General features: G+C 40.3%; 1 protein-coding gene across 1 annotated transcript in view; it reads left to right on the top strand.

Moving 5' to 3' along the window:
• The window catches only part of RGS17 (regulator of G protein signaling 17), an 86,446-nt gene that overhangs the window by 48,044 nt on the left and 11,325 nt on the right, over nt 1–27,077 (top strand). Inside the window, exon 2 of the mRNA XM_006197713.4 lies at nt 12,453–12,596. Coding sequence (XP_006197775.1) covers nt 12,478–12,596 — 119 coding nt within the window. The 5' untranslated portion in view covers nt 12,453–12,477. The remainder of the gene's footprint in view (nt 1–12,452; nt 12,597–27,077) is intronic.

The raw sequence follows: 27,077 nt of genomic DNA, 5'->3' as shown, positions 1-27,077 counted from the left end.
GTTGAACATAAAATTACACAGCCACTTGGAGATAATTAGGCAGTTTCTAACAAAACTAACATAATCTTACTATAAGATCCAGGAATCACACTCCTTGGTATTTACCCAAAGGAGTTTGGAAACTTTGGTCCACACAAAATCCTGTGGACCGTGTTTACAGCCACTTTCTTCATAAGTGCCAAAACTTGGAAGCAGCCAAGATGTCCTTCAATAGGTGAATGGATAAACTGTGGTACATCCAGTGTTATTCATCTCTAAAAAGAAATGAGCTATCAAGCCATGAAAAGTGAAGAGACACAGAGGAACCTTAAATGCATGTTACTAAGTGAAGGCACCGATCTGAAATCTACGTCCTGTACGAGTCAAAGTATAAGGCATTCTGGAAAAGGCGAAACTGTGAAGACAATAAAAAGATTAGTGGCTGTCAGGGGTGGAATGCAGGGAGGAGAGATGAATAGGCAGAGCACAGAGGGTGTTTAGGACAGTGAAAATGCTCCTATGATATTATAATGATGGATACATGCCATCACACGTTTGTTCACACCTGTAAGATACACAACACCGAGTGAACCCTAAGGTAAACTATGGACCTTGAATGATTATTATGCTCCAATGTAGGTTCATCCTTGGTTAAAAAAAAAAAGGCACCGTTCTGGTGAATGGTGTTGGTAATGGGGGAGGTTATGCTGAAGGTGGGTAGGAGGTAAATGGGACATCTTTCTACCTCCCTCTCAATTTTGTCACAAACCTACAGCTGCTCTTTAAAGTAGTCTTTAAAAAAAATGTTTTAAAGAATTCTCTGCACCCCCCCTTCTATTTAATTATATGGCCCACTTCTCTCTTCTCTAACTCAGTAACACAGTGTCAGAAGCCCCAGTTTCATGAGGCCAACGTTCGCTGAGACCTATGATAATCACCATCTTTTATTTTTTAAATATCTTAATGGCTTATGAATTGCGTGGAACAGAGCAATGCAATGGCATGTGTTCCAACAGTGTATGAACTGCATATACTTTTGCACTCTCCTAAGTACACTAATGTTTCAGACCCCACCTGAGAAATCATTATCCTCAACATTAACTGAGCAGCTAGTGATAGTCGGGCACTGCCTGAGATGCTGGAGATACAAATAACTATTCGATAGTTCCCTTATCTTCAAAACACTTGCATAGAAAGGACAGAAGCATAAAAATAAGTGTGATTGACACAGGTTGAGAGCTCACCTTGTGCCCAGCACTGTGCTTACTACAAGGACCCTTTCATTTAACCCTCACACATCCTGGAGAATTAGATCATGCTATTGTCTTCATTTTTCAATTGCGTGGCCTAGGGCTCAGAATGGTGACTTGTCCAAAGAGTACGAGGTAGAGCTATGATTTGACCTGTCACTACTATAAGAGAGTATATTCTCCTGACAAAGCCAGTTCCAGCATTTGGTACAAACTATAGAATATTGCTACTCAGGGTGTGTATCCCTGTGCTGCTTTGCAAAACATTTCTCATTGGTCAGCAACAAAGTAAGTAACGAAATGGAGAGGAAGCATCTAGCAATGTTTCCAGCACTTTGACAGAGTAATTTTGTGTCTGTTAAATCTGATAGTAAAAAGTAATTGGGGCTTGTACATTACTTTTTTTTTTCACTTTATTATTTATTTTTATTGTATTTGACCAAAGCATTGCTCCATGGCTGATTGGAAATTTAGAAACAAAGAACAAGACAAAGAAACACCCTGGTCCTTTACCATCAATAGTGTGAGAGTCACTGTTCTCAATCAGAGGATCAGTGAGCTGGGAAAGTAGCATTATGATGGCAGCGTGAATAGCTAATGATATGACCACTTACTATGTGCCTATCATTCTGCTAGCTTCTCTCTCTGTAAATATATATACTTATATGTGTGTATTGTATGTGTAATAGTATTATATATATAACACATATTAACATATGTATACACGTATGTACCATAAAATGTAGTGAGCAGAGCACAGAGGATTTCGGAGACAGTGAAAAACATGCATATGTAAAAAACATACAGATAACTGGTATTTATATATATATATATATTTATGTATATATATATATACAGTTACCATAGACACACATACATGAATATACGTATATATCTTGTATAGAGAGAATATTTAATATCTTCACAATAACCCTAGAAGTTTGAAGTTGGTATTTATCAAGCCCATCTGACCTGATTATGTCCTGGATGTTACTGCCAACATCCACTTCGTCCCTCCAAGTTATTCTTTGTTAAAAATCAAACCAACAGTTTCTTTCATTACCAGTGCTTTTCCATGGATATAGGAAGATGGAGAGTAATTATGGTTCCCCACCTCCTGGCCTCCCCCCAGAAATACAAAACCTGTTATTTTGTATCTCTTTTCTGTGTTTTGGAGGGTACTTCGTGGGTGGTTGGGGATGGCTGCGTCGGGGGCTTCTGGGTAAAGCCTTAATTCCTCCATCGTCATGTTCAGCCTCTCTAATAGCTGCTGCCCACTCTTCCCGGAATGAGTAAAAATGTTTTGCTGTGTGAGTAAAGAGAGCTGATTGAATTGATTCCATCATTGTGTACTTCCTGGAGGTTGGTGTATTTGTTTAAAAAAGAGAGAGAGATTGAACTGGTATGAACTTTGTAACGGGGACCAGTTTGCTGAAATGACTTACGTTAAAGGCAGAGTGAAAGGAAATAATTATTTTGATTAAATAGACATAATAATGTGCTAAGTAGAAAGATGATCATAAATCCTCTTCACCTTGAATACGAACATGGGCTTTTGAGAAAGTGTACTGATTACTAATTGCAGCTTTAAGTGTTCTGTTTTTAAGATGTCTATTAATGTAAGACAAAGTATACAGAAGGTAACTTTGGAAAGAATATACTGTACTTCTATATACCAAAGTGTATACCATATACTACCTCATGTGCTGAATGCGTCTGAGGAGACGGCAGAGTTGAGCTGCTGTTCAGTATGGACGTGTTACAAAGTGCAAGAGAGAATCAGAGGTAACCTGCGCTGGCTTAGTGGTAGAAGAGGCTCTGCACAGCATACAGGGACGTTACCTTAAACACAAACATAAATGGGATGCATTTCGGATGCTTTAGCTCCTTCTGGAGATGCTTCCACATGGTATTAATCCCTTTATTCCCATTTAACGTGTCTATATAACATTGCTCTATGTTGAATTTTCACAGCAATTATCCTTGCTTGTGTAACTATCTAAAATAATTATATGAATAATTACTATTAGGAGAAACAGTCTCTGGCACACCCTTTGTCCAAATGTTGTGGTTTTGTGATTTCTCTACTGAATTTTTTTTTCTTTTCCCATTTTGTCTCTTTTTTTCCTTTCCTTATGTTAACTTGCTTATCCTTTTTTATGTGAATTGAAACAATGAGGACGTCGGCTCTCTGAAAAGCAGCTTGATGAATCCCAAAATGAATATGTCACATAGATGAGAGTGCTGTCAGTTACTTCCCTAAGTAAACACATTATGACTCCATATTAATCACTGGTATTTTCTAGAATGGCACAATGGCAGTAATAGGGCCACGCTAAGGAGTCTCATTGTCGCCAGGCAGTGTTTATGACAAAATTGCTTGCTCTAATGTATTTTTGGTCCCATTTCTAAAACATTCACCCTAAGCTAATGCTGCTGTTCTAATCCGAAGCAAAGCCTAAATAAGCCAAGAAAACATTAGATTTTTTTAAAGTGCTTCTTTATCTGGATTGGTCTTCTAGACTTTCTGAAATGACTAAGTAATTGCATAATCTTTCCCTTCACTTGGAGCAAATCTGGCCTCTGTGAGAGCATCTGTTACTCACTTGTGCTAGAAAAGCCTTCTTTTTCTCAGTTTCACTCACTGAATGTGCCTTGACTGAGTTCACTGACTCTCAAGTTTATTCATGTGGTGAGATTCCTGGAAAATATGGTGCTTTTTTTTTTTAACCACTTTATCACTTTGATGATATTTGCATCAAAATAACAAATTTTTATACTTATGTGTGGAATTAAATACTGGCTTAGGTTAGATTCCAAAATACACAAACATGGGTAGGTACCAACATATAAAGAATTAAAAAAGATGGGATAAACTTGATGAAAGAAAATTCTCCTAGTTAAATTAAATTTCTTCAGAGCAAAACAGCAGGGTGGTTCCATGAGGAGTGGAATACTTGCCCCAGCTCACAAAACATCAGTTCTTAGCTGAGACTCATAAGTGTACTTCCACGTGGACCAAGAGTACTGCAGTGAATGGCCCAGACCCTGCCCTCATAGTCTAGTAGGGAAGAAAAACACCAATGACAAAGGCACAAAGCAAGATGGAATTGCAGGTCAAAGGAGGTCAAGCAGTGCCAGGCGCCTTCCCACAGGCTGGGAGGGTCTGCAGAGACCGCCTGGAGGAGGCACCCCCGCCGGTGCTGGGGATACTAAGAAAACGGAGACTCCTGAAGAGGTCACAGTCTGGTTCTCATATCAATAGGCTGGTACACATAGTTAGAAGAAGAAAATAGAATAGAAAGCTGATAGAAGTACAGAATTATCAGAGTAGAAGGCGTGATGTCTTACAGAATGGAAATGGCTGAATCTTCTGGGGACAAAAATTAGCAGCTGAGCTGCCCCAGGTGCCTTTTTCAAACAGCCCCATCAAATAATGCTTTCAGATGTACCCGATAGATACTCCTGAGCCAAAACAAGGAGAGGAAGGACATGGATTTAATTCTGTGCTTTAACGATAAAGAAAAGCACAGGAGGAATTAATTTTTAGTCCTTTTATATATTTATATGTTATGATACATATTTATGTGTTCATGAATATTTATGAACATATAATGAAAGAATTGCTGACTCAACATAATGTGGCATTTTAGCAAGCTTCATATATTGCCAAGGAAAAAGAAACACATGAACGTATTTACTGATGGAGCCAGGTTCTAACCGCCAAAAGAGTGGACTGAATCATATTCTTAGCGATTATTCTCTGAATGCACTAAGGGTTTACTTCTTGAATTTCTTTTAGTGTAATCATAATATGGTAATTTTGAAAAAAGCATGCGAAAAAATACCCCTCTCTCCACACACCCCCAAAAAGGGAAAACCCGGTTTGGATAGCACTCTTTTTAGATGAGCATGTTAGGAGGTAAGAAGTGGCAATGAAAGCTTACTCCTTTATATAGATAGATGCTGAGTTAGCTCAAGCAGAGGAGTTATCAGAAATTTTAAATTGAGAATTGAGTTGTTTTCCTTCGCAGGGAAAAGAAGTCCCAACTAGGAATAAATATCTGTACATGGTGAACAGCTTCCTTGTCCGTCCCAGTGCTAAAAAGGGCCTCACAAATTTGGCTTATTTAGCAAATATCTTTTGGGGGCTAAACACTGAATCAACAACTATGTGACGAAACTGAATGCTTTCACTAAACATGACAAGATGGCTGCAATTATAATGAATTGTGATTGTCGGATAAGGAGTTGATTGTGGGTACTGTGAGTCACTTGAGATTCGGTTCGTTTACATGTGATAAAAATTACAGTGTTCGTGGTAAAAGGAAAAACCAAAGCACTGGTCTTCTTTCTTCACCGAGTAAGCCTTTGTGTATGTAGATCCCTGAGACAGGAAGAGTCTAACCAATGGACACAAAACTACAACCCACCCTGTAAGACGTGAAATGGTCTCTCAGCAGAAAGATGGTGATGGAAATCTTCAACATCTGTAGCCTGAAAACGCTGTACAACACCAACGTTTTGGCAACATTATGAACAGCTCTGTCCAGCATTACCTTGAGAGAGCTGTCACTATTGAGCACTTACTGTATGCACAAGGATTTGTTCCAAGTGTTTTACACATTCAGTCCACTTAATCCTTACGGTAGTGATGGTGTATTGTTGTGTTCTGTTATCATCAAGTTATCTGCAGGTAAGGACACTGGGACAAAAAGAGATGAGGTAACTAACCGAAGGTCATCCAGTGGATGGCAGAGGCGAGATGTAGGCGCAGACTGACCCCAGAGGTCATTTACACGCCATGGGTGGAGTACAGCTTGGGGGTGGGAATGGAGAGCATCACCACTGGTGTATTTCTAAGTTTGGGTTCTAAGAATACTGTCACACCAAGAGTGAGACAGTAAGTCACTGATACTGCTGTGCAGAGCCAGCTCTTTGCCAATTCAGTCTGATTTTCTGTAATCAATACTCTGCCCAATAGCAACATCTTGACCATCACACACACCACAACTTCTCTATTCAGTCCTCTATCGATAGACATTTAGGTTGCTTCCATGTCTTGGGGTGCCTGCATCTTTGCAAATTAGAGTTTCCGCCACTGTATCTTGAAGAGAGTTCTCAGCTTGGGCAGCCCATTTCAAGAGCAATAACCTCAGAACTAAGAACAATTTTCTCAGTGAAACCATCCATGAGGCCCCTGGAAATCAACCTTTTTCAGAATTGTCCAGCCTTGACTTGAATGCTCAGGAAAGCTTGACTAACCTCACTGGTAAATTAAGGTCTTATCTGAGTATCCGACAGACTTTCTATTTATGGAAGCAAGACTCTCCCAATTGCTTCTGTTCATCGATCCATCTTCTAGCATTTGGGATCTTACAAAGCAGATTGGTACTCTCTTCTACATGGTATCACTTCAAATATTACGATTCAGATTATCTGAGTCTTTAAACACCTTTGTTCCAAGAGTAGTATTCTCATGAGATATTTTTTGAGTTTTTTTTTAAACTCTTGTTCTTTTAGTCTTCTGAGAAATTTTCAATTTCTTTCTTAAATTGTGGTGACCAAAATTAAACGTAACTATTTAACCAGCCCAGAGAAGACCTGTGAACAGTTTGTTTTAGAAAACATGCTTTGTTTAATACATTCTAAATTTCCATTAACTATTTTGTTTATATCACACTGTTGATTAACACTGAATTTACTGTCCAGTAAATTGCCTAGATATACTCCTATTAAGCCATATTTCTCCCATCCTCGCCTTATTCTGGTTTTTTAGATCTAAGTTCATATCTTTCTATTTATCTTTTTAAATGTCATTTTTTGTTTGGCTCATTGCTCAAACTGTGAAGGTATTTTTTAAATTGAGATAGAATTGACATATAACATTGTGTAAATTTAAGGTGTGCAGCACATCATTCAAACAAATTTATATATTGCAATATGATTGCATCAATAGTATTAGCTAACACCTCCATCATATCATGTAATTATCATTTCTTTTCTTTTCTAAAGGTAAGAATATTTAAGATCAAGTCTCTTAGCAACTTCAAAATATGTAATACAGTATTGTTAACTGTAACCACAACACTGTGCATTAGCTCTTCGGAACATACTCATCTCCTAACTTCAAATTTGTACCACTGAGCAACATCTCCCCATTTACCCCCCAGTTTCTGGTGACTATGATTCTACTCTCTGTTTTTATGAATTCAGCTTTTTTTAGATCTTATGCATAAGTGTTAGTGTACAGTGTTTGTTTTTCTCTGTCTGCCTTATCACATTTAACATAATGCCCAAAAGGTCCATCTATGTTGTCACAAATGGCAAAATGTCCTCCTTTCTCATGGCTGAATAATATTCCAGTGTGTGTGTGTCACATCTTCTTTATCCATTTATCCATTGATGGGCACTTAGGTTGTTTCTGTATCTTGGCTTTTGTGAATAATGCTGCAATAAACATGGTGGGGCAAATATCTTTTTGATATCCTATTTTCATTTCCTTTGGACATACATTCAGAAGTGGGATTGCTGGATCATATGATGGTTATATTTTTAAATATTTGAGGAACCCCCATTCTGTTTTCCACAGTGACTGAACCGACTTATATTCCCATCACTGATACACAAAGGTTTCCTTTTCTCCACATTTTGGACAGTGCTTGTTATCGCTCATCTTTTTGATGATAGCCTTTCTAATAAGTGTGAAATAACATCTCATTATTGTTTAGATTTGCATTTCCCTGATAATAAGTGATGTTGAGCATCTTTCCATGTCCTTGTTGGACATTTGTATGTCTTCTTTGGAAAACTGTCTATTCAGTTCCTCTGCCCATTTTTTAATCAGATTGTTAGATTTTTTTTTGTTATTGAGTGGTATGAGTTCTTTATATATTTTGGAAATTAACCTCTTATCAGATATGGTTTCCAAATATTTCTCCTGTTCTGTAGATTGCCTTTTCATTTTGTTGATTTTTCTTTTGATGTGCAGAAACTTTTTAGTTTGATGTAGTTCCACTTGTTGATTTTCGCTTTTGTTCCATAAGGATGATTTTCATCATTGCATCTAATCCAGAAAAAGAAGAAACAACATGGGGTAAAATTCTGTACAACTAGAAATGAGGTCAGAATTTAATTTTCTACTCATTTCTTGGAAGATACAGGTAACATACAGCAAAGGGAAATCCCTCTCTGATCACTATCTCAGAATTATGGGTTATCCTTGTTAACAGATTTGTCTAAGCTTTGAGGGGAAAATGGTGGTGCTGGAGCCATTAATCTTACTCCATCACAGCTTTCCCTGCACCTCACTACGAGAACTAAATGAAATGTTCTTGAAGGTGGCCAGTGTGGGAGGAGCAGCCTGGGATGCCGCTGCACCTACTCCCGACCCTTTTTTGCCCCTGGGTGCTGGGTCCTTCTGGGGCTGAACAGCTCAAAAAATCTGAGGCCTTGATCTTGTGCACAGGAATGTATTTCTTTGCAAAGGAGAAACCAGTTTCCTGTTTTACTCTCTTCTACTCTATGAAATTAAGTGGTCTCTTAACCATCTTTCTCCCTAAGGAGTTTGAGAGGAAGGAAAAAGCATTGGCACCCACATCTTCCAAAGTGTTTGACTGTTTCAATCCTTGGAATGTGTATCTTTTTGCAAAACTTTTATTTTTCTTTTTTCATTTATGACATTAAGAAGATTTGTTTTGGCAAAAACTAGAATCAGTGAACTCTAGAAAGGAAAAATGTAACAGTTATGTAGATTTTACCCTCTGTATTTACAGATAAACCCCAGCAAATTACCCTCAGTACCACTGTTTGCCATGATACACAGGAAGTAGATGCATCTAAGGGTTCTAGAATGTGATCATCCAATACCCAAAAACATGCCACTCTTCTGCATGGTTATTCACCTACAAGAGATTTAGAAGGGTGTTTTCTATGCACAGTCTGTGCTGAGAATAGAATGGAATGGAAGAGTAAAGGGAAGAGATGAGGAGTGGTACAAACAGACGGTGGTGGAGGAGACCAGTTAAGAGGTCTCACATTTGCCAATCTGCTGATGTGGGATCTGAATAAAATAGAGTCGAAGATGATTTCAAAGGTTTTGTTTGTTTGTTTGAGTAATTAGAAAGATGAGGCTTTTAATTTACTGAAAGTGGGAAGACTGGGAGAAACAATTTGGGGGGAGAAGGTAAGAGGGTCAGATTAGAACATGTTACATTTGAAATGCCAAGTTGAGAAAACCAAGTGGAGATGTCAAATAGGTGGTTAGGCATATGAGTCCTGAATTCAGGGGAAAAAATCACCTTTGGACTTGCGAATTTGAGAATTTCAAACAGAAAACTGTCAGGTCTAGTAAAAGTCTCAATGAGTTCATCAAGAAGTGAGAGAGAAAAGAGTTCTAAAGATAGAGCACTGCCGCCATCCAAAACTTGGAGGTGAGGGAGTTAAGAAGGAAATAGCAAATAGATTGAGAAGAAGTGACCAGTGAGATAGAAAGCAAACATGGGTGTGGTGCCCAGGAAGACAAGAAAAAAATAGTGTTTCAAAGAGGATGGAGTGGTCACTGTGTCAAATGCTGCTGATTGGCCCAGAAGATTATGATGAAGACTAGACTTCTTTCTAGACCGTTTCTAAACAGAGATACATGGGGTTTTATTTCAGCCAGTCATTAAGTTCAGCATCATATTTTATCAATTTTAGTTTTTAATTGCCTCTTGTATTCCAGTCGTCTCTCTGATCTTGTCCTCTTCTGACTGAAGTAGAGTCCAGCAAGTATTTGAGTAATAAACTCAGTTTATATGTCAGAAATCACCTTCGCTCTTGAATTTTTGTTTAGCTAAATATAAAATTGTAGGGTGATAGCTTTTCTCCCTCAGCACTTGGAAGGTGTTACCCCATCACCCACTGTTTTCTGGCATCTAATGCCACTCGTGAGAAGTCTGCTGTCAGTGCTTGCTACTCCCCTGTGGGGAATCCCGCTTGTATCTTTAACTTGGAGTTCTGTGGTTCTATTCTAATGCATAAAAGTGTGGATTTACTTTTATTTTTATTTTGCTAATCCTGCTCAGCATGTGGTATTCTCTTTCAATGAAAGGCTTTGTTTTGTTTGGCATTCTTCTGATTCTGGGAAGTTTTCAGCCACCCTCCTTGAAAATACTACTTCCCTGACCATCTGTTAATTCTCTCCTGATGATGAAAATTGTGTTGGGTTCATGTTAGAGCCTTTCAGTGTTACTGCTGTTCTCGTCTCAATTCCCTCTTTATGTTTCATCTTTTTATATCTTGTGGCTGAATTCTGGGTACAGCCCTTGACCCTGTCAGTCCCCCATTCTCTTGGGAGTTGCTCTGGGGAGCGATTATTCCCTCTCTTTCTCATGGCTATGTGTTTTGTTCGTACGTTTTCCATTTTTCATTCTGTCCTATTCTTGTTTCATTGTTGCCTATATTTGTTTTTATAATTTCTTGTTCCTTTATATGAAACTTTTTTTTCCTTTATCACATTGTTCGTCCTGAATGTATGCTTCTGCGATTTCCACCTGGTCAGGAGCGCACTCATCTTCTGCTTGTTGAGCTGGCTCTGTGGTTTTTAGTGGTAAGTTGGATGTTTTGCTTTCAGGAAACACACTGAGTAAGAGGTGTATTTCGCACTCTCATTCTTTGTAATGCAATGCTTTTCACTTGTCTTCACTAGTCTGTCAAGACCCTCAGTCCCAAAGCAGCTCTTTCATCAGCATCTCAGGGTTTCCTTTCATCCAGCAATAGTTTTGGAGACATCCCTGACTCAGTCACGGAACCTGTGGGCTGCTGGACCTACGTTAGGTCTGGTTGGCTCTCTCAGCATCCTCTCCCTCCTGCAGCTAGGTACCATGGAGGGTACCGATAGTTTTTTTCAGCGTCTTTTTATGAGTGGCAGAACCACTGCCCCTGATTTTATTCAGGTAACCTGAACTTTGGTTTCCCACTACTCAAGGCATGGCATTTTTCACCCCACTGGAGGAAGGAACCTTTACACTTTTCTGTTCCAGTTCCTGAATTACAAAATGACTGTGGCTTTAGCCCCTGTTCACCTACCAATGTGATTTTCTGGTCTGTTTCTGGTCTAAAGAGATGTTTATCTTGTTTTCAAGACTAAAGTATTTTTTTTTAAGTGTCTATAATTGTATTCAGGACAGAAGATGTATTTTTTAGGTCATGAGCTCACAATTCCAAAATGACCCAAAGTACTTTATATTTTTAATAAGCATTGCTGTCAGTCACACATATGACAATATATATATGTATGATTTACATACATTGCATATTTGTGAATACGTTATTCAGTAGAATTCATTCTTTTTTCTAAAAGTTCACACTAAATTTGAAATCTACTAAAACAAGACTTTACTTTTTATTCTTAAATGCCTAGATCAGGGTCAGTCTTATAAATATGTGGCAACTCATTTGTCTTGATTTGTAAGGTCACAGGTAGGACATTGTGTACCCAAATATTTTCTTATCTGCCATGATATACAAATTCCACAAAAATGATTCTCCTGGATTTGACAGTGTTTATCTTTCACAATTACATACTAAATGAAAATAAACTTGGGGACTGGAGGAAAGGGAGGCGATGCCTTTGCAACAAGGACTCCTAACACAGAATAAGGTATTTTGAGAATATTATCAAGATAAGACCCCTGGACAGTGAGCCAGAAGTGCCAAAAAGGAGATTGAATGTTTCAAAAGGAGGTAAGAGGGCAGCAAAAACAAACTGCTCTTCCTCATGATGTTATGAGTTAGAAACCTGGCATTGACGATGTGCAAAGCTCAATTAACCTTACTGTAAACATCAGGGGACAAACGAGTTATTCACACCCCCTATAACCATTTAAAGGTGTTCATAAAGGAAAGCAGGTGTAATCATTGTTGAGTAAAGAAGGAAGTTCAAAATAAATTTTCAAACCTTGTCATATTTACCTTACCAACTGATTTTGATTACGTGGCAACACTTCCTATAATTGTATGCAGCAGATGACGGTGGAAATTTATCCCCAAAGTTTTTCAAATATTCTCCTAAAAAAATTTTTCTGGAGGATGTTCAGTTTGCCTGCTAAAGCGTATTCGTTTTTACCTTTTCTTAAATTATCTTCTTCCCCACTCCTTAAGTCAAATGGTGCTTCCTTCAGCACAGGCAGCTTACCTTCATCATAATTTTTTCAGACCTTCTGTTTTTCTCTCTTCTTTTAGCCGGCTGGGCACTGCAGTAGCTGAAATGCGGAAAAGGCAGCAGCCCCAGAATGAAGAAGCACCTGCTGTGTCTCAAGCACCTGAAAACCAGAGGCCCAACAACACGTGTTGCTTCTGTTGGTGCTGTTGTTGTAGCTGCTCCTGGTACGTCCTCTTCTCTGTGTGATGCAACCAGCCCTGAGCAGGCTCAGAACTGGCGTGAACGTGAACGTCAGCTCTTGGGGTGATAGAAATGTCTCAATCTGCCTTATTTTCCCCCTATACCAGTAGGAATTACTGGAAACAATCATTGGTTTGATGCAGACATTTTCACAGGCAATATATAATATATCCTAAGAATCTACCTGTAAATTGGTAATAAGGTAAAGAATGATTACTTTATTTTATATTGTTATATTGATTTTATATCATGGTTTTCTCCATACTCATCTTGTTTTATATTATTTTATACTTTTATATTTAAAAATTTATGTTCTAAAATTATATTGTTTTATATTTTATATCATGTTTTTCTCCAGCCATGCTTCTTAAAGTTATGGGTAAAAATAAGATTATGGTTATATATTAATTTAACAGTAAACAACATTCTCCCACATTCCAGAAGGTGTGGGGACACTAAAGTAATATCTAGAGGTTCTGTATGTAGTATTCACTGTAGTGTTTTAGTTCTGTGCTGTTTCTTAGGATGTAGATTAATCAGGGTCAGGTGGCAGCCTCAGCCACAGACTCCGGAAAAGGACGCCGGAAGAAGTGCCACAGATGCACATCCACAGGTTTGGAAGCTCAGGGGCTGTGATGGGTGTGAAGCCAGTGGGTTAAAAACTCTGAACTTAGAGCCAGACAGCCTGCTTTCTACTGTGGTTTTATCACGATAGGCTCTGTGACATCATACACAGTTGTAGTCTCCATTTTTCGGTTTCCTCACTGGCATAGTGGTGAGGATTTAGACCAGTTGATTCTCAAGGTCCCGTCTGGTACTAAATGTCCATGATTCAGACACCTCAGAAAACCTGCTCTAGTTCCAAATGCCCAACGTGTATCGAGATAAGAAAATCAATAAGGCCCAGAGTCCCAAGATTTATGAGATGAGCTTTCTCGGTTGGCGGGGGCAGGGTGGGGGAGTGCTAGACTTGATGGAACTTTCCATAGAACCAAACGTTTTGGGATCCTCTAAGATCCATTTCACAGGATTAGCAATGGTCCTCTGGATCTCGCTGACCTATTCCCAACCCTAAGGAAAGGCCCAGATGATTGAGACACCTTCTTGTGCTTGATCTCTGCAGGTTCCCAGCATCCATCCAGGTTGTTGTGATGATACAGTGGCATGATGGTCTATCATGGTGGCCAAAATACACAAGGAAACATCTAATGCTCCCATGGCAGGCTTGCTGTTGAACAAGCTCTGAGCTCTCTAGAAAACTTCATTGCCAGAAGTGCGATACTTTAGCAATTTGGAAGGCTTAAGATAGTTTCTATAAATATCAAAATTGCTTCCTAGATGATGAGTCTTTGTTGGGGGAAGTCATATATGATTCCTTTTTCTTTCATTCTTAAATCTTAAGTTAAGTGTTTCAGAAGGAGGAAATAGAGCTCTAGAGGAGAGAAAGATTTCAGTACAATTGTGTAATCTTTTGCTCCATCTTCTAAGGAAATGAACTAGGTCTGGTCTTAATCCATGCAATACAGGGTAGTGACTGAATGTGGTGGTTCTGAAGTCAGACTACCTGTTTCAAATCTTGTGCCATCTGTCACTGTCTGACCTTCAACAAGTTACTTAGTATCCTTAAATTTATCTGTCAAATGATAGTATTAAGAATCCCTACCTCATAAGGTTGTTTTCAACATTAAATGAAATCAAACACATACAAGATGAAAACAGTGCCTGACCTATAGTATGCATTTAATAAGAGTTAAGTTACCGGGCTATGGAATACTTCACACTGGAAAAATGAAATCTCTTTAAAGAGGGGCTCCTTCAGATAATGTATATATTTTTCAAAAGATCAACTTGTGTTTATAAAACAAAAAGTTATCTTGGAAAGGAAAGTTATTGATTTTAAAGTTCGTATAAAACATCAAGAATATATTGTTCCATCATGTTGAGGACTGTACTTCTATTTGTCATTTGCAGTTTGCCAGGTTCCAGTAATTAGTAGATGATTTTATTTGCCTACAAAAACTTATTCCTGAATTGCTGTAGGATTAAAACAGCAAACATTGAAGTTTAGTTGTACAATATTTGCTGTCAAACAGATGTTTAGTGAGATTTGCTTTCATCTGTCCTACAGATATTTAGCAAGACTTGCTTTTATTAATTCTTAAAGTGCACATTAAATAACAAAATATTCAACGTGAGCTCATGAGCATCAGATTGTCACAGGACACAAACTGGATCGAGAATAAAACAGCTTTTGAAAGCTGCATTAACTCTCCACACCTCCAGGGTGACAAGTCTTTGGACCCTAAACATGTGGTGCATTGGATGAGTGTTCTGTTAGTTCTTGACGTTGTCAAGAACTGTGTTTGCTGACAATGAGTCATGGATACCCAAGTCTACGCCATAAAATGCAGTCTATAAACGTGCAAGTCTTCTATACATGATAAATGATAGGTAATTTCTAATGTAAGCAACTGTTTAAAAAAAGGAATGGAAGTTAAATTGGATTTTAATTGTACCTCCATTATCTCATTATAAATGGAAATGTCCTCCACACATGCATTTTTTAAATACCATAATTTTTGTACTTTGACTTTAGAAAAAGAATTTGTAAAGGCTTATTAGAGTGGGGAGAAAAAAAAGGGAAAGAACTGTTCTTCAAATTTTCCAGGCTAGGTCAAAGGAGCAGAACAAAGAGAAATACTGAAAAACCTAATTTAGGGACAAAAAAGTTAGAAATCAAAGTATGAAGTAACTGTCATTCGTAACCAGGAACAGTTGTCATGGAGCTGGTTTTACCTCCTTTTAAGGAAATAGAGTGCTAAGAAAATAAATTTCTATATCGAGTAATAAATAGAAATACCTCACTCCAGCCTCACATGTTAGGAGTTTTTAAAACAACTTCGTATTTTCCTCAAATTTGCATTTCTCATTCATATTTCATTGTCAGCTCCTCTCTCATTTTTAAATTTATCTCTGTCTTTATAAAATTACCACTATGCCTTATTTTGGGCGATGATACAGAGGATAAATACATAACCGCTGAATAATTCCAGTTTCCTTCAAAAAGCTAAAAAAGTCAGGATTACTTCACAATGGCTTCTTAAGCTGATCTGCCCTCTGTCCCCGCAAAGGAATCATTCCTCTTCCCCAGATCAGCCTCCCTCTTCTCCCCTCAGCCCTCCATTTGAAGAAGAGAAAACGAGGCAGTGAGGGTTAGACCCTTTATCCTGTGCTGTGTGAGTCGTGGATGCCCAAGCATCCATCTGGCTGCAAAGCAGGCAGTCTATAAACTTGCAGCCCTTCTGTACGTGGGACCAAGTTGTTCTCAAGCAGGAGAGTTTTGTCAAGATCACTTGTCTAGAGGTTCAAGGTTGCCACTGTCAAAACTTAATGTTCGCCTTATATCAGGGTTCAGAGTGACCTGCCTCTGCAGGTGGTTACCTCTCTTCCCTTTTCTTTATGAGAAAGAAACCGTTGAAAGATGTGGGCTCCTCATGAAACTGCCATCACCAAGACAGTGTGACTCCATGAGGCCATTCAGACACCTGTGAAAAAGTGTGTTGCAAACTAGAAACTGAGTTGCGCTCACAAAACAAAATGACTCCAAAGGAGACAGAAAGGGAGAGCTTTCAAAATGCATTTCGAGCTTAAAGCTAATTTCCAAGTTGTCCCAGGACCCCTCCCTAAACATCAGAGGTTGTACTAAAATAAGCCAGACTATTTTTAACAAGGGAGTCTGTAGGTGCTAATCTATTTCTGTTTTAATTCCTTATTGCTCTTGGGAGTGTCCTATCAAGCAAGACAGATTTCTGTCTCCACTCATAAAAAATTAAACTCAGGAGACTTCCGATTCCATGCCTCCAGAACGTTCCATGACTTCTCATGCGTGGTGCTGAGGAGGTGGTTCTGGGACAGGACGGAGGTGGGGTGGGTACTTGCAGTTTCCAAGGGAGTAGTTCTCTCTTTAGCTATTTTACTTTAGATTAAAGTATACACTTTTGTATGAAAGAAAAGATGTCCTCACTAAAAAACTGGTGTTTGCAAAATTCTGCATCTGATTTTACAGATAAGGCAACTGAAGACTTGCCTGTTGTCGTTAAGCTCATTAATGACAGTTTAAGTGGGACTGAAATGCGAGTCTCTTAATAGCCAGCCCCCTGTTTTGTCCACTTGAAGATGATACAGCCAGACTTTTCATTTCCAGGCTTTTTATGAACCATTTCCCAAGCTTTTGACTTTGCAAAGGCTCCAAGAATTATATTAAAAACAACTTTTCAAACGGGATTTGCAATCCCATGGACTACAAGATCCGGCCCACCGCATGGGATAGTCTTCATTCTTCGCAGGAAAATGGGTCAGAACTGAATTTAGTACATTAACTAGCCCTCTGAAACCTAAAATTGTCTCCCTTTTAACACATTAGTTTCCAGAGTTTCCAGACCACGGGACAGATCTGACCACGTATATGTTAAGCACTTCTTAAACGTACTTTGGTTGCCCCTCCCCTTATTTCTAACAAGTACCACAGCTTCTGATAAACAGTGCTGTTTTATCCTCTGACGCTGTGACACGTTAGCCCTTTGCCAATGGAAATACTGAAACGCACGTTTTAAAAGCCAAAGAATATTTTTTGATGGAAAAAGCAAAATCCAAGTCTGTTCCATGGTAAAGAAAGCACCACCCCCTGAAAACAAATCCACTCACACATGCACGTGGAATCACTTCATCTGAGGCCCCAGTGAATATGCAGTCTTCTCCACCTGTTGCCCTGGCAGATGTGATTCATCTCAAGTGGGAGCACAAGTCATCTGCAGGGGACTTCCAAAGGGCTTGGAACCAGACCATCAAAAACACCACTTCCCAAGAGTTCCAGCTTTGAAACTCTGTCTCGCTATGTCATAGATGAATTTTCTCAATAGTTTCTATGACTTACATGATCTTTAAACTCACACGATCCAAAGACATCTACCAAAATGCACCCAGGTTTCCCAGGACACGCACACAAAACCGAAGGTGTGCTTCAGGACTGTGGACCTTCTCCGCATCATGCGTTTAATTCGCTCATTTACAGCTTATCAAATGCTAATTTTTGCCAGGAGCTGTTCACTTCATTAGCTTTCCCCAGATTCTCCCTGTCTCTGCATCGACAGGGAACATACTCTCAATAAGCAGTTGAATCTAGACATGAATACTTGGCGTTACGCCCCAGCTCACCCTCCAGAAAAGCTTACTCTTCAAGCCAAGTCTGTGTTACCCATGACCAGAGGGCTAGCTATTGGAAAACTACCACTAGAATTTCTTGACTCTTTTCCATTGAAAGCATACTGTTCTTTGTGTCTCTGTTTACTGTAAATGCATAGTTTTTCTGAGTGTCAGACTGCAGTCCTTAGGCCAACAATGGAAAGATAGATGTGAGGAAAATAAGTGTTAGATGAAAGTATTAGACCTCAGCTGATTTAGGAAAGTAGAAAGGATGAACCAGAAAAAGTCTGAAGAAAGAAGATGAAGTTAATTCTGGCTGGAAGAAGGCAAGGACCAGCCGTGACGGTCAGGCAGCTCACAGCCAGCGGGAGGAAACCAGGTCAGGGAGGAACCGATGAAGGGTCCTGCTGGGAGCCTTGCGGGCACCTGTGGGGACACCTGTGTCACAACGGCCCTGAGGTGGAGGGTAAAAAATAGAGGGGAGGGTCCAAGGAGGAGGAGCCTGGTACGGAATCACAGAGCTGAGCGGTGAGTTGAGGAGGGGCAGAGAAGGGGAAGTCAGAGGGCGGAAGCCTCAGAAGATGCGGAAGAGGAAGGCCAACCTGCACCTTGCCCAGTGCTGAGTGTGGAGGAGCTGCTTCGGAGGAGACAGAGCCTTCACAGCGATGGGTGCTGGCTGGGGCCGGGGAGGACGTGGGCCACCCGAGGCTGAGATGCAGAAGGGGGTGTGACCTGGCAAGGGAGTTCCAAAGGAAGCAAGGAAGAGTCCTCAGTCGGGAAGAGAATGGATGACAGAAGGAGCCTCAGTCTGGGGAAGAAGCCCAGAATCCTAGAGGGACAGGAGGCGGGGACTGTGGGTGGGGGGCCGGGCAGTGCCCCCAAGGACAGACACAGGGAGACAGGGGTGGCGTCCACTGGCCCAGACACCCCAGTTGGCTCCATCCATCTCCGGGTCTGAGCCAGGGAGGCTCTCTCCAATCTCGGCTGACTCACTAGACGTGGTGACGTGGTGAGGGCCACCTGGGCCTGGGTGGGCCAGGACGTGGCGGAGCTTCTGGGTGACCTTGGCAACGGAGCTTGGCAACCCGCGGCCACGCCTCCCCCACCCTGGACAAGGCTGCCCATGTGGAGGGCCAGCTGACGCCCAGCTCCCTGCGCTGGTTTCCGTACTAGGAACTCTCCTCTGGGACTTGTGTTTAGGTTTTCTCGGTGACTGCCTTCAGGAAACATATTATGTGGATTTTACAGTGGAATTCACACAAGTTCATGTTGATCCATTGGCTCTGGGCCTTTTCAAAAACATACACAGAAGTTTCATGCTTTAAAATAGCCCAAAATGTATTTTGGCTTATAAGTTATTATTTGGCACACAGTCGGTGTTGAATTAATACTAAGGCATTGAATGGTTGAATGGATGGTTGAATTTGGATTCTTCCCGTTGAGTCTACTTTGTAAAATAGGGAAATTTGTGTCACCAAATTTTTTTCCAAAAATTACAAGCGCAGCCTCCCAGGCCTGAATATAATTATGTGGCAGCCAATTACGGAAACACTGGATTTCTTCTTAGGCACCGTTTTCTTCCTTCTCCTGTGTGTGTGTTAGCATCAGCACCAACACTGGTCGTACTGGCGAGGGGTAGAAGCTAGGACTCCTGGAGGGAGCAGTAAGCTCTGGTCAGCACTGCTGGGGTATAAATTCCAGAAGGACAAGACAGGAGACTGGAGAGAGTCAACGCCACGTAACAAAATGCCTTTTCTGCTGTGTTAAGAAGCTAGTACTTGACACCTCTTTTGGATGTGGGAAGTGATGGAGGGTTATTAAGTAAGAAGGGAGTGAAGTCCATTTTATGTTCTAAGTATATTCCTCCAGAGACAATGCAAAGTGTGTGGAAGGACAAGACAGACAAGGAGGATAGTAGGAGACTTTTACTGTAAAAGTCTCTTTGAGAGATGCCAGGAGCTCAAAATAAAAAGGTGATTTAAACGAAATGGAGAGATTCCAGTTTCAAGAAGCACTTAGGAAGTACTGTCAAGAGTTTGCAGTAACTAAGTTCATGTGTGTCATATTTTGTACACTAGAATTTAACTCAACATTGTACATTGATAAGACTTCAATAAAAAGAAGAGAATTTGCAGTAGGCGAGGAGAGGAAGGATGATGCTCTTGCTTGCTCGAGTGGCCGGGTGGACGGTGAGGCCATGAAACGCGAGGTGGCTGGAACAGGACGTGGGAGGGCAGGATGGGATGGTGGCCTGGACATGCTCCGTGTGAGGTCCCCAGGAGTTAGCGGTGGCGATTTTGATGATTGGCCCTTGCAGGGCAGGTCTTGGTGAGAGATGACAATCTGGGCTTCGTCAGCACACAGCGTGCAGGAGGTAGAGCTGATGGCCCGGCGTGCAGAGCAGTGAGCTACAGACTGAACCCTCGGGAGGTACCAGCTCCTAAAGGGAAGGCAGTGCAGCCTGGGAGCATGGGTTCCTAAGTAGAAAGCGGATTTCTGCCATTGCTACTTTTTGGTATAAAGACACATAGATTATTGAAAAGTCCAGAACCCTTTTAATCAACCAGTTTTACAAGTCATAGTCGAGTAACAACCCCATGTGTTTCATTATAAATAGACGAGGTCTTGCTGTATTGAAAGATTCTGCCCAAATTCTAACAACATGCCGTTGTCAAGCAAAGCCTGCTTTCAAGAGGTAGCTGCGGTGAGGGAAGAGAACCTCACTGGGATTCGGCCCAGACGCATCCCGGCTTCATAACGTGTAACTGTGAAATATTTGGCAAGTTGCTCAGCCTCTCTGAGCTTCAGTCTCTTCATCTGTAAGATGTGATTAACTACATATAGAAACCAGTTAGTTTATGGTTCAACACTTCCTAGGGACCCCCTGAATAATCCTTTATTGATGGATATTATTTGCAAGTCGCAGGCTGAAGGGAAGTGACCAGACTTTGTAGGACGTGGCCCCAGACACTCAGCATGTGCCATTTCCGTATTGTCAGTTAATGTAACTGAACCTGTTTTTTTGCGTTTTGTATCCCTGGCCCTTTCTGTCCAGTCTGGTGTAACCCGCATCCCTGTGGCTGGCACCACACGCTCACAGGCTCCCAGGTGCTGTAAGTGCATCATCTGCTGGGGATAGCTTGCCCCACAAATCGGGATCGTTGCTTCAGTCGTAGCTGTTCTCAAGGATGCTCCCCACCTCCTCCCAAACACACTCACACCCAGTAACTGGAAAATACCCAGGGAAGAATGAATGAGTGGATGGGAGGTGGCCCTGCCCGCTGTCCAGTGTTTTTCTGAGTATCAGCTGCTCAAGTTCTAACCTTTTCATTCTGCTTTTTATGATAGAGACACAAGTTAACTCAACCTAGAAGCCTCAGCTCCAACTTAACTGATGCATTTAAGGACCTGGATGATTACATGCCGTTTTAATAACAGTGTCCACTAACTAAATAAAAGTCCATTTGGCCTTTCACATTCCCAGATACTTAGTTTCCCACAAATGCGTCCACTAACTTAATTATGACTTACAGGGAAAATTACAGTGGGTTGAAGGAAGAGCTTAAAATAGGATTTCAATCAACCTGGGAACTGAGGTAGAAGATTCTAATGATTGGTGTGTATTATATAAAGTACATCTAAATATTCAATCCTGTAATTCTCTTAATTTTAAGGGAAAAAAAAGAAACTCTATTTATGCCTCATAGAGGCCTTGGTTATTTAATTAAACATAAGCTGACATAGTAGACCTGGATTTTAGCCATGTAATAGCTTGTTAAAGGCAGTTGGCATTCTAAGTCAAATGAATGTGTTTGTGCACCTAGAATATGTGGCTTAGAGTTTGAAATAAAAATATAATACCAATAGAAAAAGGGATTTTTGGAAACCCATCTTTTCAAACAGAGGCATGTGCAGAGGGAAATTGGTAGCAAAGAGAGCAAGCAGGGGAGGTAGAGAGATTTTGTCTTCAGTTTTCCATGCAGCAAAAGAAGCGATTAGCATATACAGACAACCCAAACTGGGACTAGAAGCATTTGGAGGATTCACTCTCATGATGACTCTTAAATCATTTTAAATAAAAATATTTCCTGCCTGTTGGTAGTTAAAAACCCTTTCTAATTAATTTGTTCTAAGAATGTATCATTCAAGGTCTATATTACCCCAGCAAGAATCACTAGAGTTCAAAACATCTCATTATTGGAAAGGATAACTACAATGTGAATAGGATTATGCCTGCCCTTTTCAAGACTAAAATATTCCTAACTTAAATGACTTGGGGCCGGGGGGGATCCAGAAGATGTTCTAAATAGCAAAAAGGAAAAATGGGTGCAATTATGCACACCTCCCAAGATTGAATTTATCCCTTTGGAGTTTCATTATTTCATTCACAGAAAAATTGGATGGCTCTTTTCAAATTTCTTAGAAAGATGTAATTATTAAAACTCCATACATAGAAGAATAGTTTTTTGGGTCCTCCCCCACCCCCCAAATAAGGGTGATTACACTTACAAACTTTCAGATTTCATTTGGATTAAAACATTGTTTATAAAGGCAACACAGCCATCTAGTGGAAAGATTTTTAATAACAAATTATTTTACTATGAAGAGGTTTGTTTACAAAATAAAAGCTGAAGCCAAATGAAACACTTGTTTTGTAACATGTGATAAATGATTATAAAAAATAGAAGGAGTACTTATAGGGGCAGTGTTTTCTGCGACAAGTGTTGTGGAACATTTCCAGACACAAAGTTTTAACCAACCTTCCCATCCTCACACAGCCCATTCAAAACTAAATTATTTTACCAAAACGTATAAATGAAAGAGATGCGGTTCAGTCGTAGGTTTGATTATAACTGAGGTTTTCTATGCCTGAGATTGTAGGTGGTATGTGGTTACCGTGCCCCCTTCTGCTGCCTTTTTCCTTCTTTTCTGTAAAGCAATGCATCAGCGCTCCTCTCCTCTCTGAATTCCCTTCTCCCCAGAGTTGTCTTTGCTGATGGGAGCAGGTGGTACGTCCCAGGGAGACTCTTTGCAGGAGCAACACCTGTTCTGCCATCACGAGTGGCATCCCTGCTTCTTTTCCTTAGTCAGGCTTTGTTGTCAAACCTTCCGTGAGAGCTCCTTTCTCCCTGGTTATCTCAAGTCCCCAGGAATCGAAAGTTGCTCCTCGCTGATATTTATTGTATATTTAGTCCTCTGGGCAATACCGCATAGAGTCTGATGGCTGTGGGACATGCTGTGCACTCAATACAGGGCTCTGTGCTAGGAGATTTACCCTGTCCAAACATTTAAGAGCAATCAGTGTTTGTAAATAACTGAAAAGGCAAAATACCACAGTGAAGTCTTCTACGTCAAGAGAGGAAGCATTGCACAGCGAAAATGAGCAGGAGACGGGAAATCAGAAGGCGTGAATTCTAGTGCTAGCCCCGCTGTGTTTTAGGCGTGTGTGTTGAGTAGGTCAACCTCAGTGGCTGCTTCCTCTTAAGTAAAATGGGAGTGATTAATCTCAAATCCCCTGCTGACCTTACCAGACTGTTGGGAGGAAGAAGTGGTCAGGTGATGTATGAAGACGTGTTTTATAATAATGGCAAAGTGTCAGGCTTTATTCCCTTGGGTTGAAATAAAAAGCCCTTTGGTAAACCTCGGATTGTCATTTGAATACACAGCCACCTTGCCCTTCCATTGAATCGAGCATGTGTAATCATTTGCCTTTTTGTCACAAGCGTGGAGTCTTTGCTTCACAACCTTGTGCAGTAGGTCACTACTGTCGTTCCCATTGTGAATGGAGACAATAAAGCATGGAAAGCCAAAACCGTCTGAAAGGAGGTAGATCCTACACTTAGGGTCCACCTCATTGTGTTCTTGGCCCCTGCATAACCACACCTCCCTGCCTAGTCTAATGTATGGCTCCTGTCCAGAAACATCCCATCTGACCATTTTTTTCTATAGGCCTTTTTAACAACTCTACACATGATTTTCCTCCCTTGTTTGGAATTCCCTTTGGCTAGGTCTCCATCCAGCAAACACCTCTGTTTTAGCTCTCATTGTAATGCTCTGTGATGCCATTAACCTGTCGGAAATCCTCAGTTTCAGAACCTCTCCCTCGTTTGTCTTGATTTTCCAAGCACCGTTGCGTAACTCAGGTGTCTCACACGTATTTGTAAATTGCTGTTGACTCCTAAATAGAGCTGTAGTATGATTTTACCAGGATATTTTGACTGAGAAAAAATGAAATAGCTGAAGAGTAACTTACCAATTCTTTTTCTGAACCTGAAGGAAGTTGATTCCATTTTTGCACTGGGAAATTTGAGGTAGAAGCATTAAATATAAAAGAAAATCTGGTATCACGATATGAGAGTATTAAAACAATGGCTTGCCTTTACTAAATGACAGTGGTTCTTTCTTGAGCCTTGATGTTGTACTGGATTAAATTTAAGCATATTATTAATCCCTCAGTAGGGTTTTGTGTACATATATGTGGTTTTGTGATCGGCCTCTATCCCAGGGTTACCATGCCTACTGCCAAGTTCTCATCTTATTTGCAAACGTTTCAAGAATTCTCCCTCAGAACCAATTATTTTTCTTTAAAAAGCAGACTGTCTTCCAAAATAGGCCCCTCAAGTACCCATGATGATGGGCAGGTAAACTAGATAGTGTGCAAACTGGACAAAGTAAACCAGGTAAAGGGCAGTAGGTCCTGTTTTCCCCACCCCACTCTCCAAACTCCGCTGTAAGCAAACAGAAATTCCACCCACATGCAAAGGGTCTATTTCCTTATTTTCTGAAATGTACCAAGTGTTGTCTCTTCTCAAAGTCATCATTCTAGAAAAATCTCTAAAAGGATTTTTTTTTAAATTGAAGTATAGTCAGTTTATAATGTTGTGTCAGTATCTGGTGTACAGCATGTTTCAGTCATATACATATACATACATATAATGGTTTTCATGTTATTTTTCATTATAGGTAACTAAAGATACTGAACGTAATTCCCTGTGCTGTACAGAAGAAACTTGTTTACCTATTTTCTATATAGTAGTTAATACCTGCAAATCTCAAACTCCCAATTTATCCCTTCCCACTCCCTTTCCCCCCAGTAACCATGTTTGTTTACTGTGTCTGTATGTCTGTTTCTGTTTTGCAGATGAGTTCATTAGTGTCTTCTATTTTTCTTTTTTAGATTCCACATATGAGTGGTATCATGTGGTTCTAATGGGGTTTTAAATGCTTGTTTTACTATTCTTAGCATAGGCTCTTGGCGCCTTCTTCCGTAAAATATCTAAGCTTTGATCAAGACTCCGTAGTGAGCACTGTACGTACATGCTGGTCTCTTCCTGGCTTTAGTTGTTTGAAAAGTGGCAAACAGCCTAGTACCAACGCTCTTAGTATTTTCTCCATGTCTCGTCATCTTAAAAGGGCACTGTCAGTGATTCTTGATAAATGAAACTTTGAAACCAGTTTCTAAAGGACATCTGATTAAAAAGAACACATAGATTGCTAAAGGTCAGTTTCTTTCTACAGAGCACTGCTGTGTCCAATAGTAAACCAGGAAATGGGGCAAACGGTGAGCAGTTAGGCACTTACCAAATGTCAGTTATAAGTAGTTTTAGCACAAATGTGTGTCCATATTTTACCATCTGCAGAAATAAAAGATATAAACACAATCCAATATTTCACAGTGTTCACTCTAATATGGTGGCATTTGGGATGTTTGTAAATATCGCAGAAACAGATACAAGAGCCAGAATTCATGTTCAAAAACTTGTGAATCATGGGTGTGGATTCCAGATTTGTTGCTCTACAGCAAAGACACAATGGAGAACAAATTGTTTCAAAGATGTTGCCTCAGATAAGTATACCTGCATTGGTGTGCCACACTCTGTGGGGCACAGTGGGGAAATGCAACAGCAATAAATTTCCAAGGAGTTTATTATTTAATCAGTGAAAGCAAGCTGATTTTCTAGTCTTTTTATAGTTCCTTACTTTACACGCACAAACATCTGAGCGCGGTGAAGCTTGGCAGAATGAGTACAAATTTCCCATTTAAATGTGATATTTCTAGAATTTACCCCCCCAAGTTGCATTTTTTATACATTTGGCATCATTAATTTCTCCCAGGAAATTTCAGAGAATTTTGTCAATGGTGGAGTCCTACCTCCCACCCACTTTCCCATAATTACTGGAAATACATCAACTGCCAGAGATGCAGTCTTAACTCAAAGATACTTTGAGAAGTGAATGGCTCTCCCCTTCAACACATCCCTGACCTAATCGTGTGGCATCATCAGGGACGGTGGCTTCCTAGGCTGCCTCAGGCTGCAGACACATTCACAGAGCCCATAGGCAGAGACCTAACCCATGGTGGGCTCCCTCTGAATTCCAGCTCACTGCTTCCTCGTGGCTCCCCTGCACTGAAGGCTGGGAGGCGTCTGACATCACTACCTCCCTGAAGAGCACTGCTCAGCTTGCTGGGCATTTGAGTACCAACTGGCTACTGTAGCTGCTTCTCAGAATTCTTGGGGCCACACCACTTTTGTGAGAGGTCCCTCCTTTCTCCACCAATGAATCTACCACACTCCCTAGAAATAAGTAAAAAACTCAATTTCACTATTATATTTTATTTTTCTATTAAAGTGTCCTCTTTCAGACTGAAGAATCCTTTCCAATTCCTGCCGGGGTCTTTTTCCTCCAGGTAATCCGTTTTCTCAACTAAAATTTCTGTCTAGTCTCACTTTCAGTTGTAGATTGGCCCCTGTTCCTTAAAGTCTCCCCTTTGCTACATTCTCTCCACCCTCATCCTTGCTCCTAAGAATGGAAGGATGAATTAATGAGATTCCAAACCTGGTCTGCAGAGAAGGGTGATGTGAACTTAGCAAACTCTGTTTTAGATTTCTCTATCTTTTATCTTTTTAGCTATCAATGGGGGAAAAAATCAATGGAAAACAGACAATGAATAGAATTAACCAAAAGTCAAAATGACATTACACCAAAGAGTAACATAAAGACATAGATCGCATATTAAAGCATAGAATCACGTAAGTATCTCAGAGATTTTTAGTAATTCAAATTATGTAAGGACAAGGTCCAAATGCCTAACAGTGCCCATTTTTTGAGGTTATGATGCACTTTATTCCTTTGTTAAATAAGGGTTCTCTTTCCTTTACTCGACACAGGCTCACTCGTCATGTAGAAATGGTGGTGCTCTTTCTGTGCTCTAAATATTCTCACATAGCTGAAAAAAATTCTTCCGTGAAGTAGTTTCCTGG

This window comes from Vicugna pacos, chromosome 8, assembly GCF_048564905.1.
Source record: "Vicugna pacos chromosome 8, VicPac4, whole genome shotgun sequence".
NCBI lineage: Eukaryota > Metazoa > Chordata > Mammalia > Artiodactyla > Camelidae > Vicugna > Vicugna pacos.
This window is presented reverse-complemented; position numbering and strand designations above follow the sequence as displayed.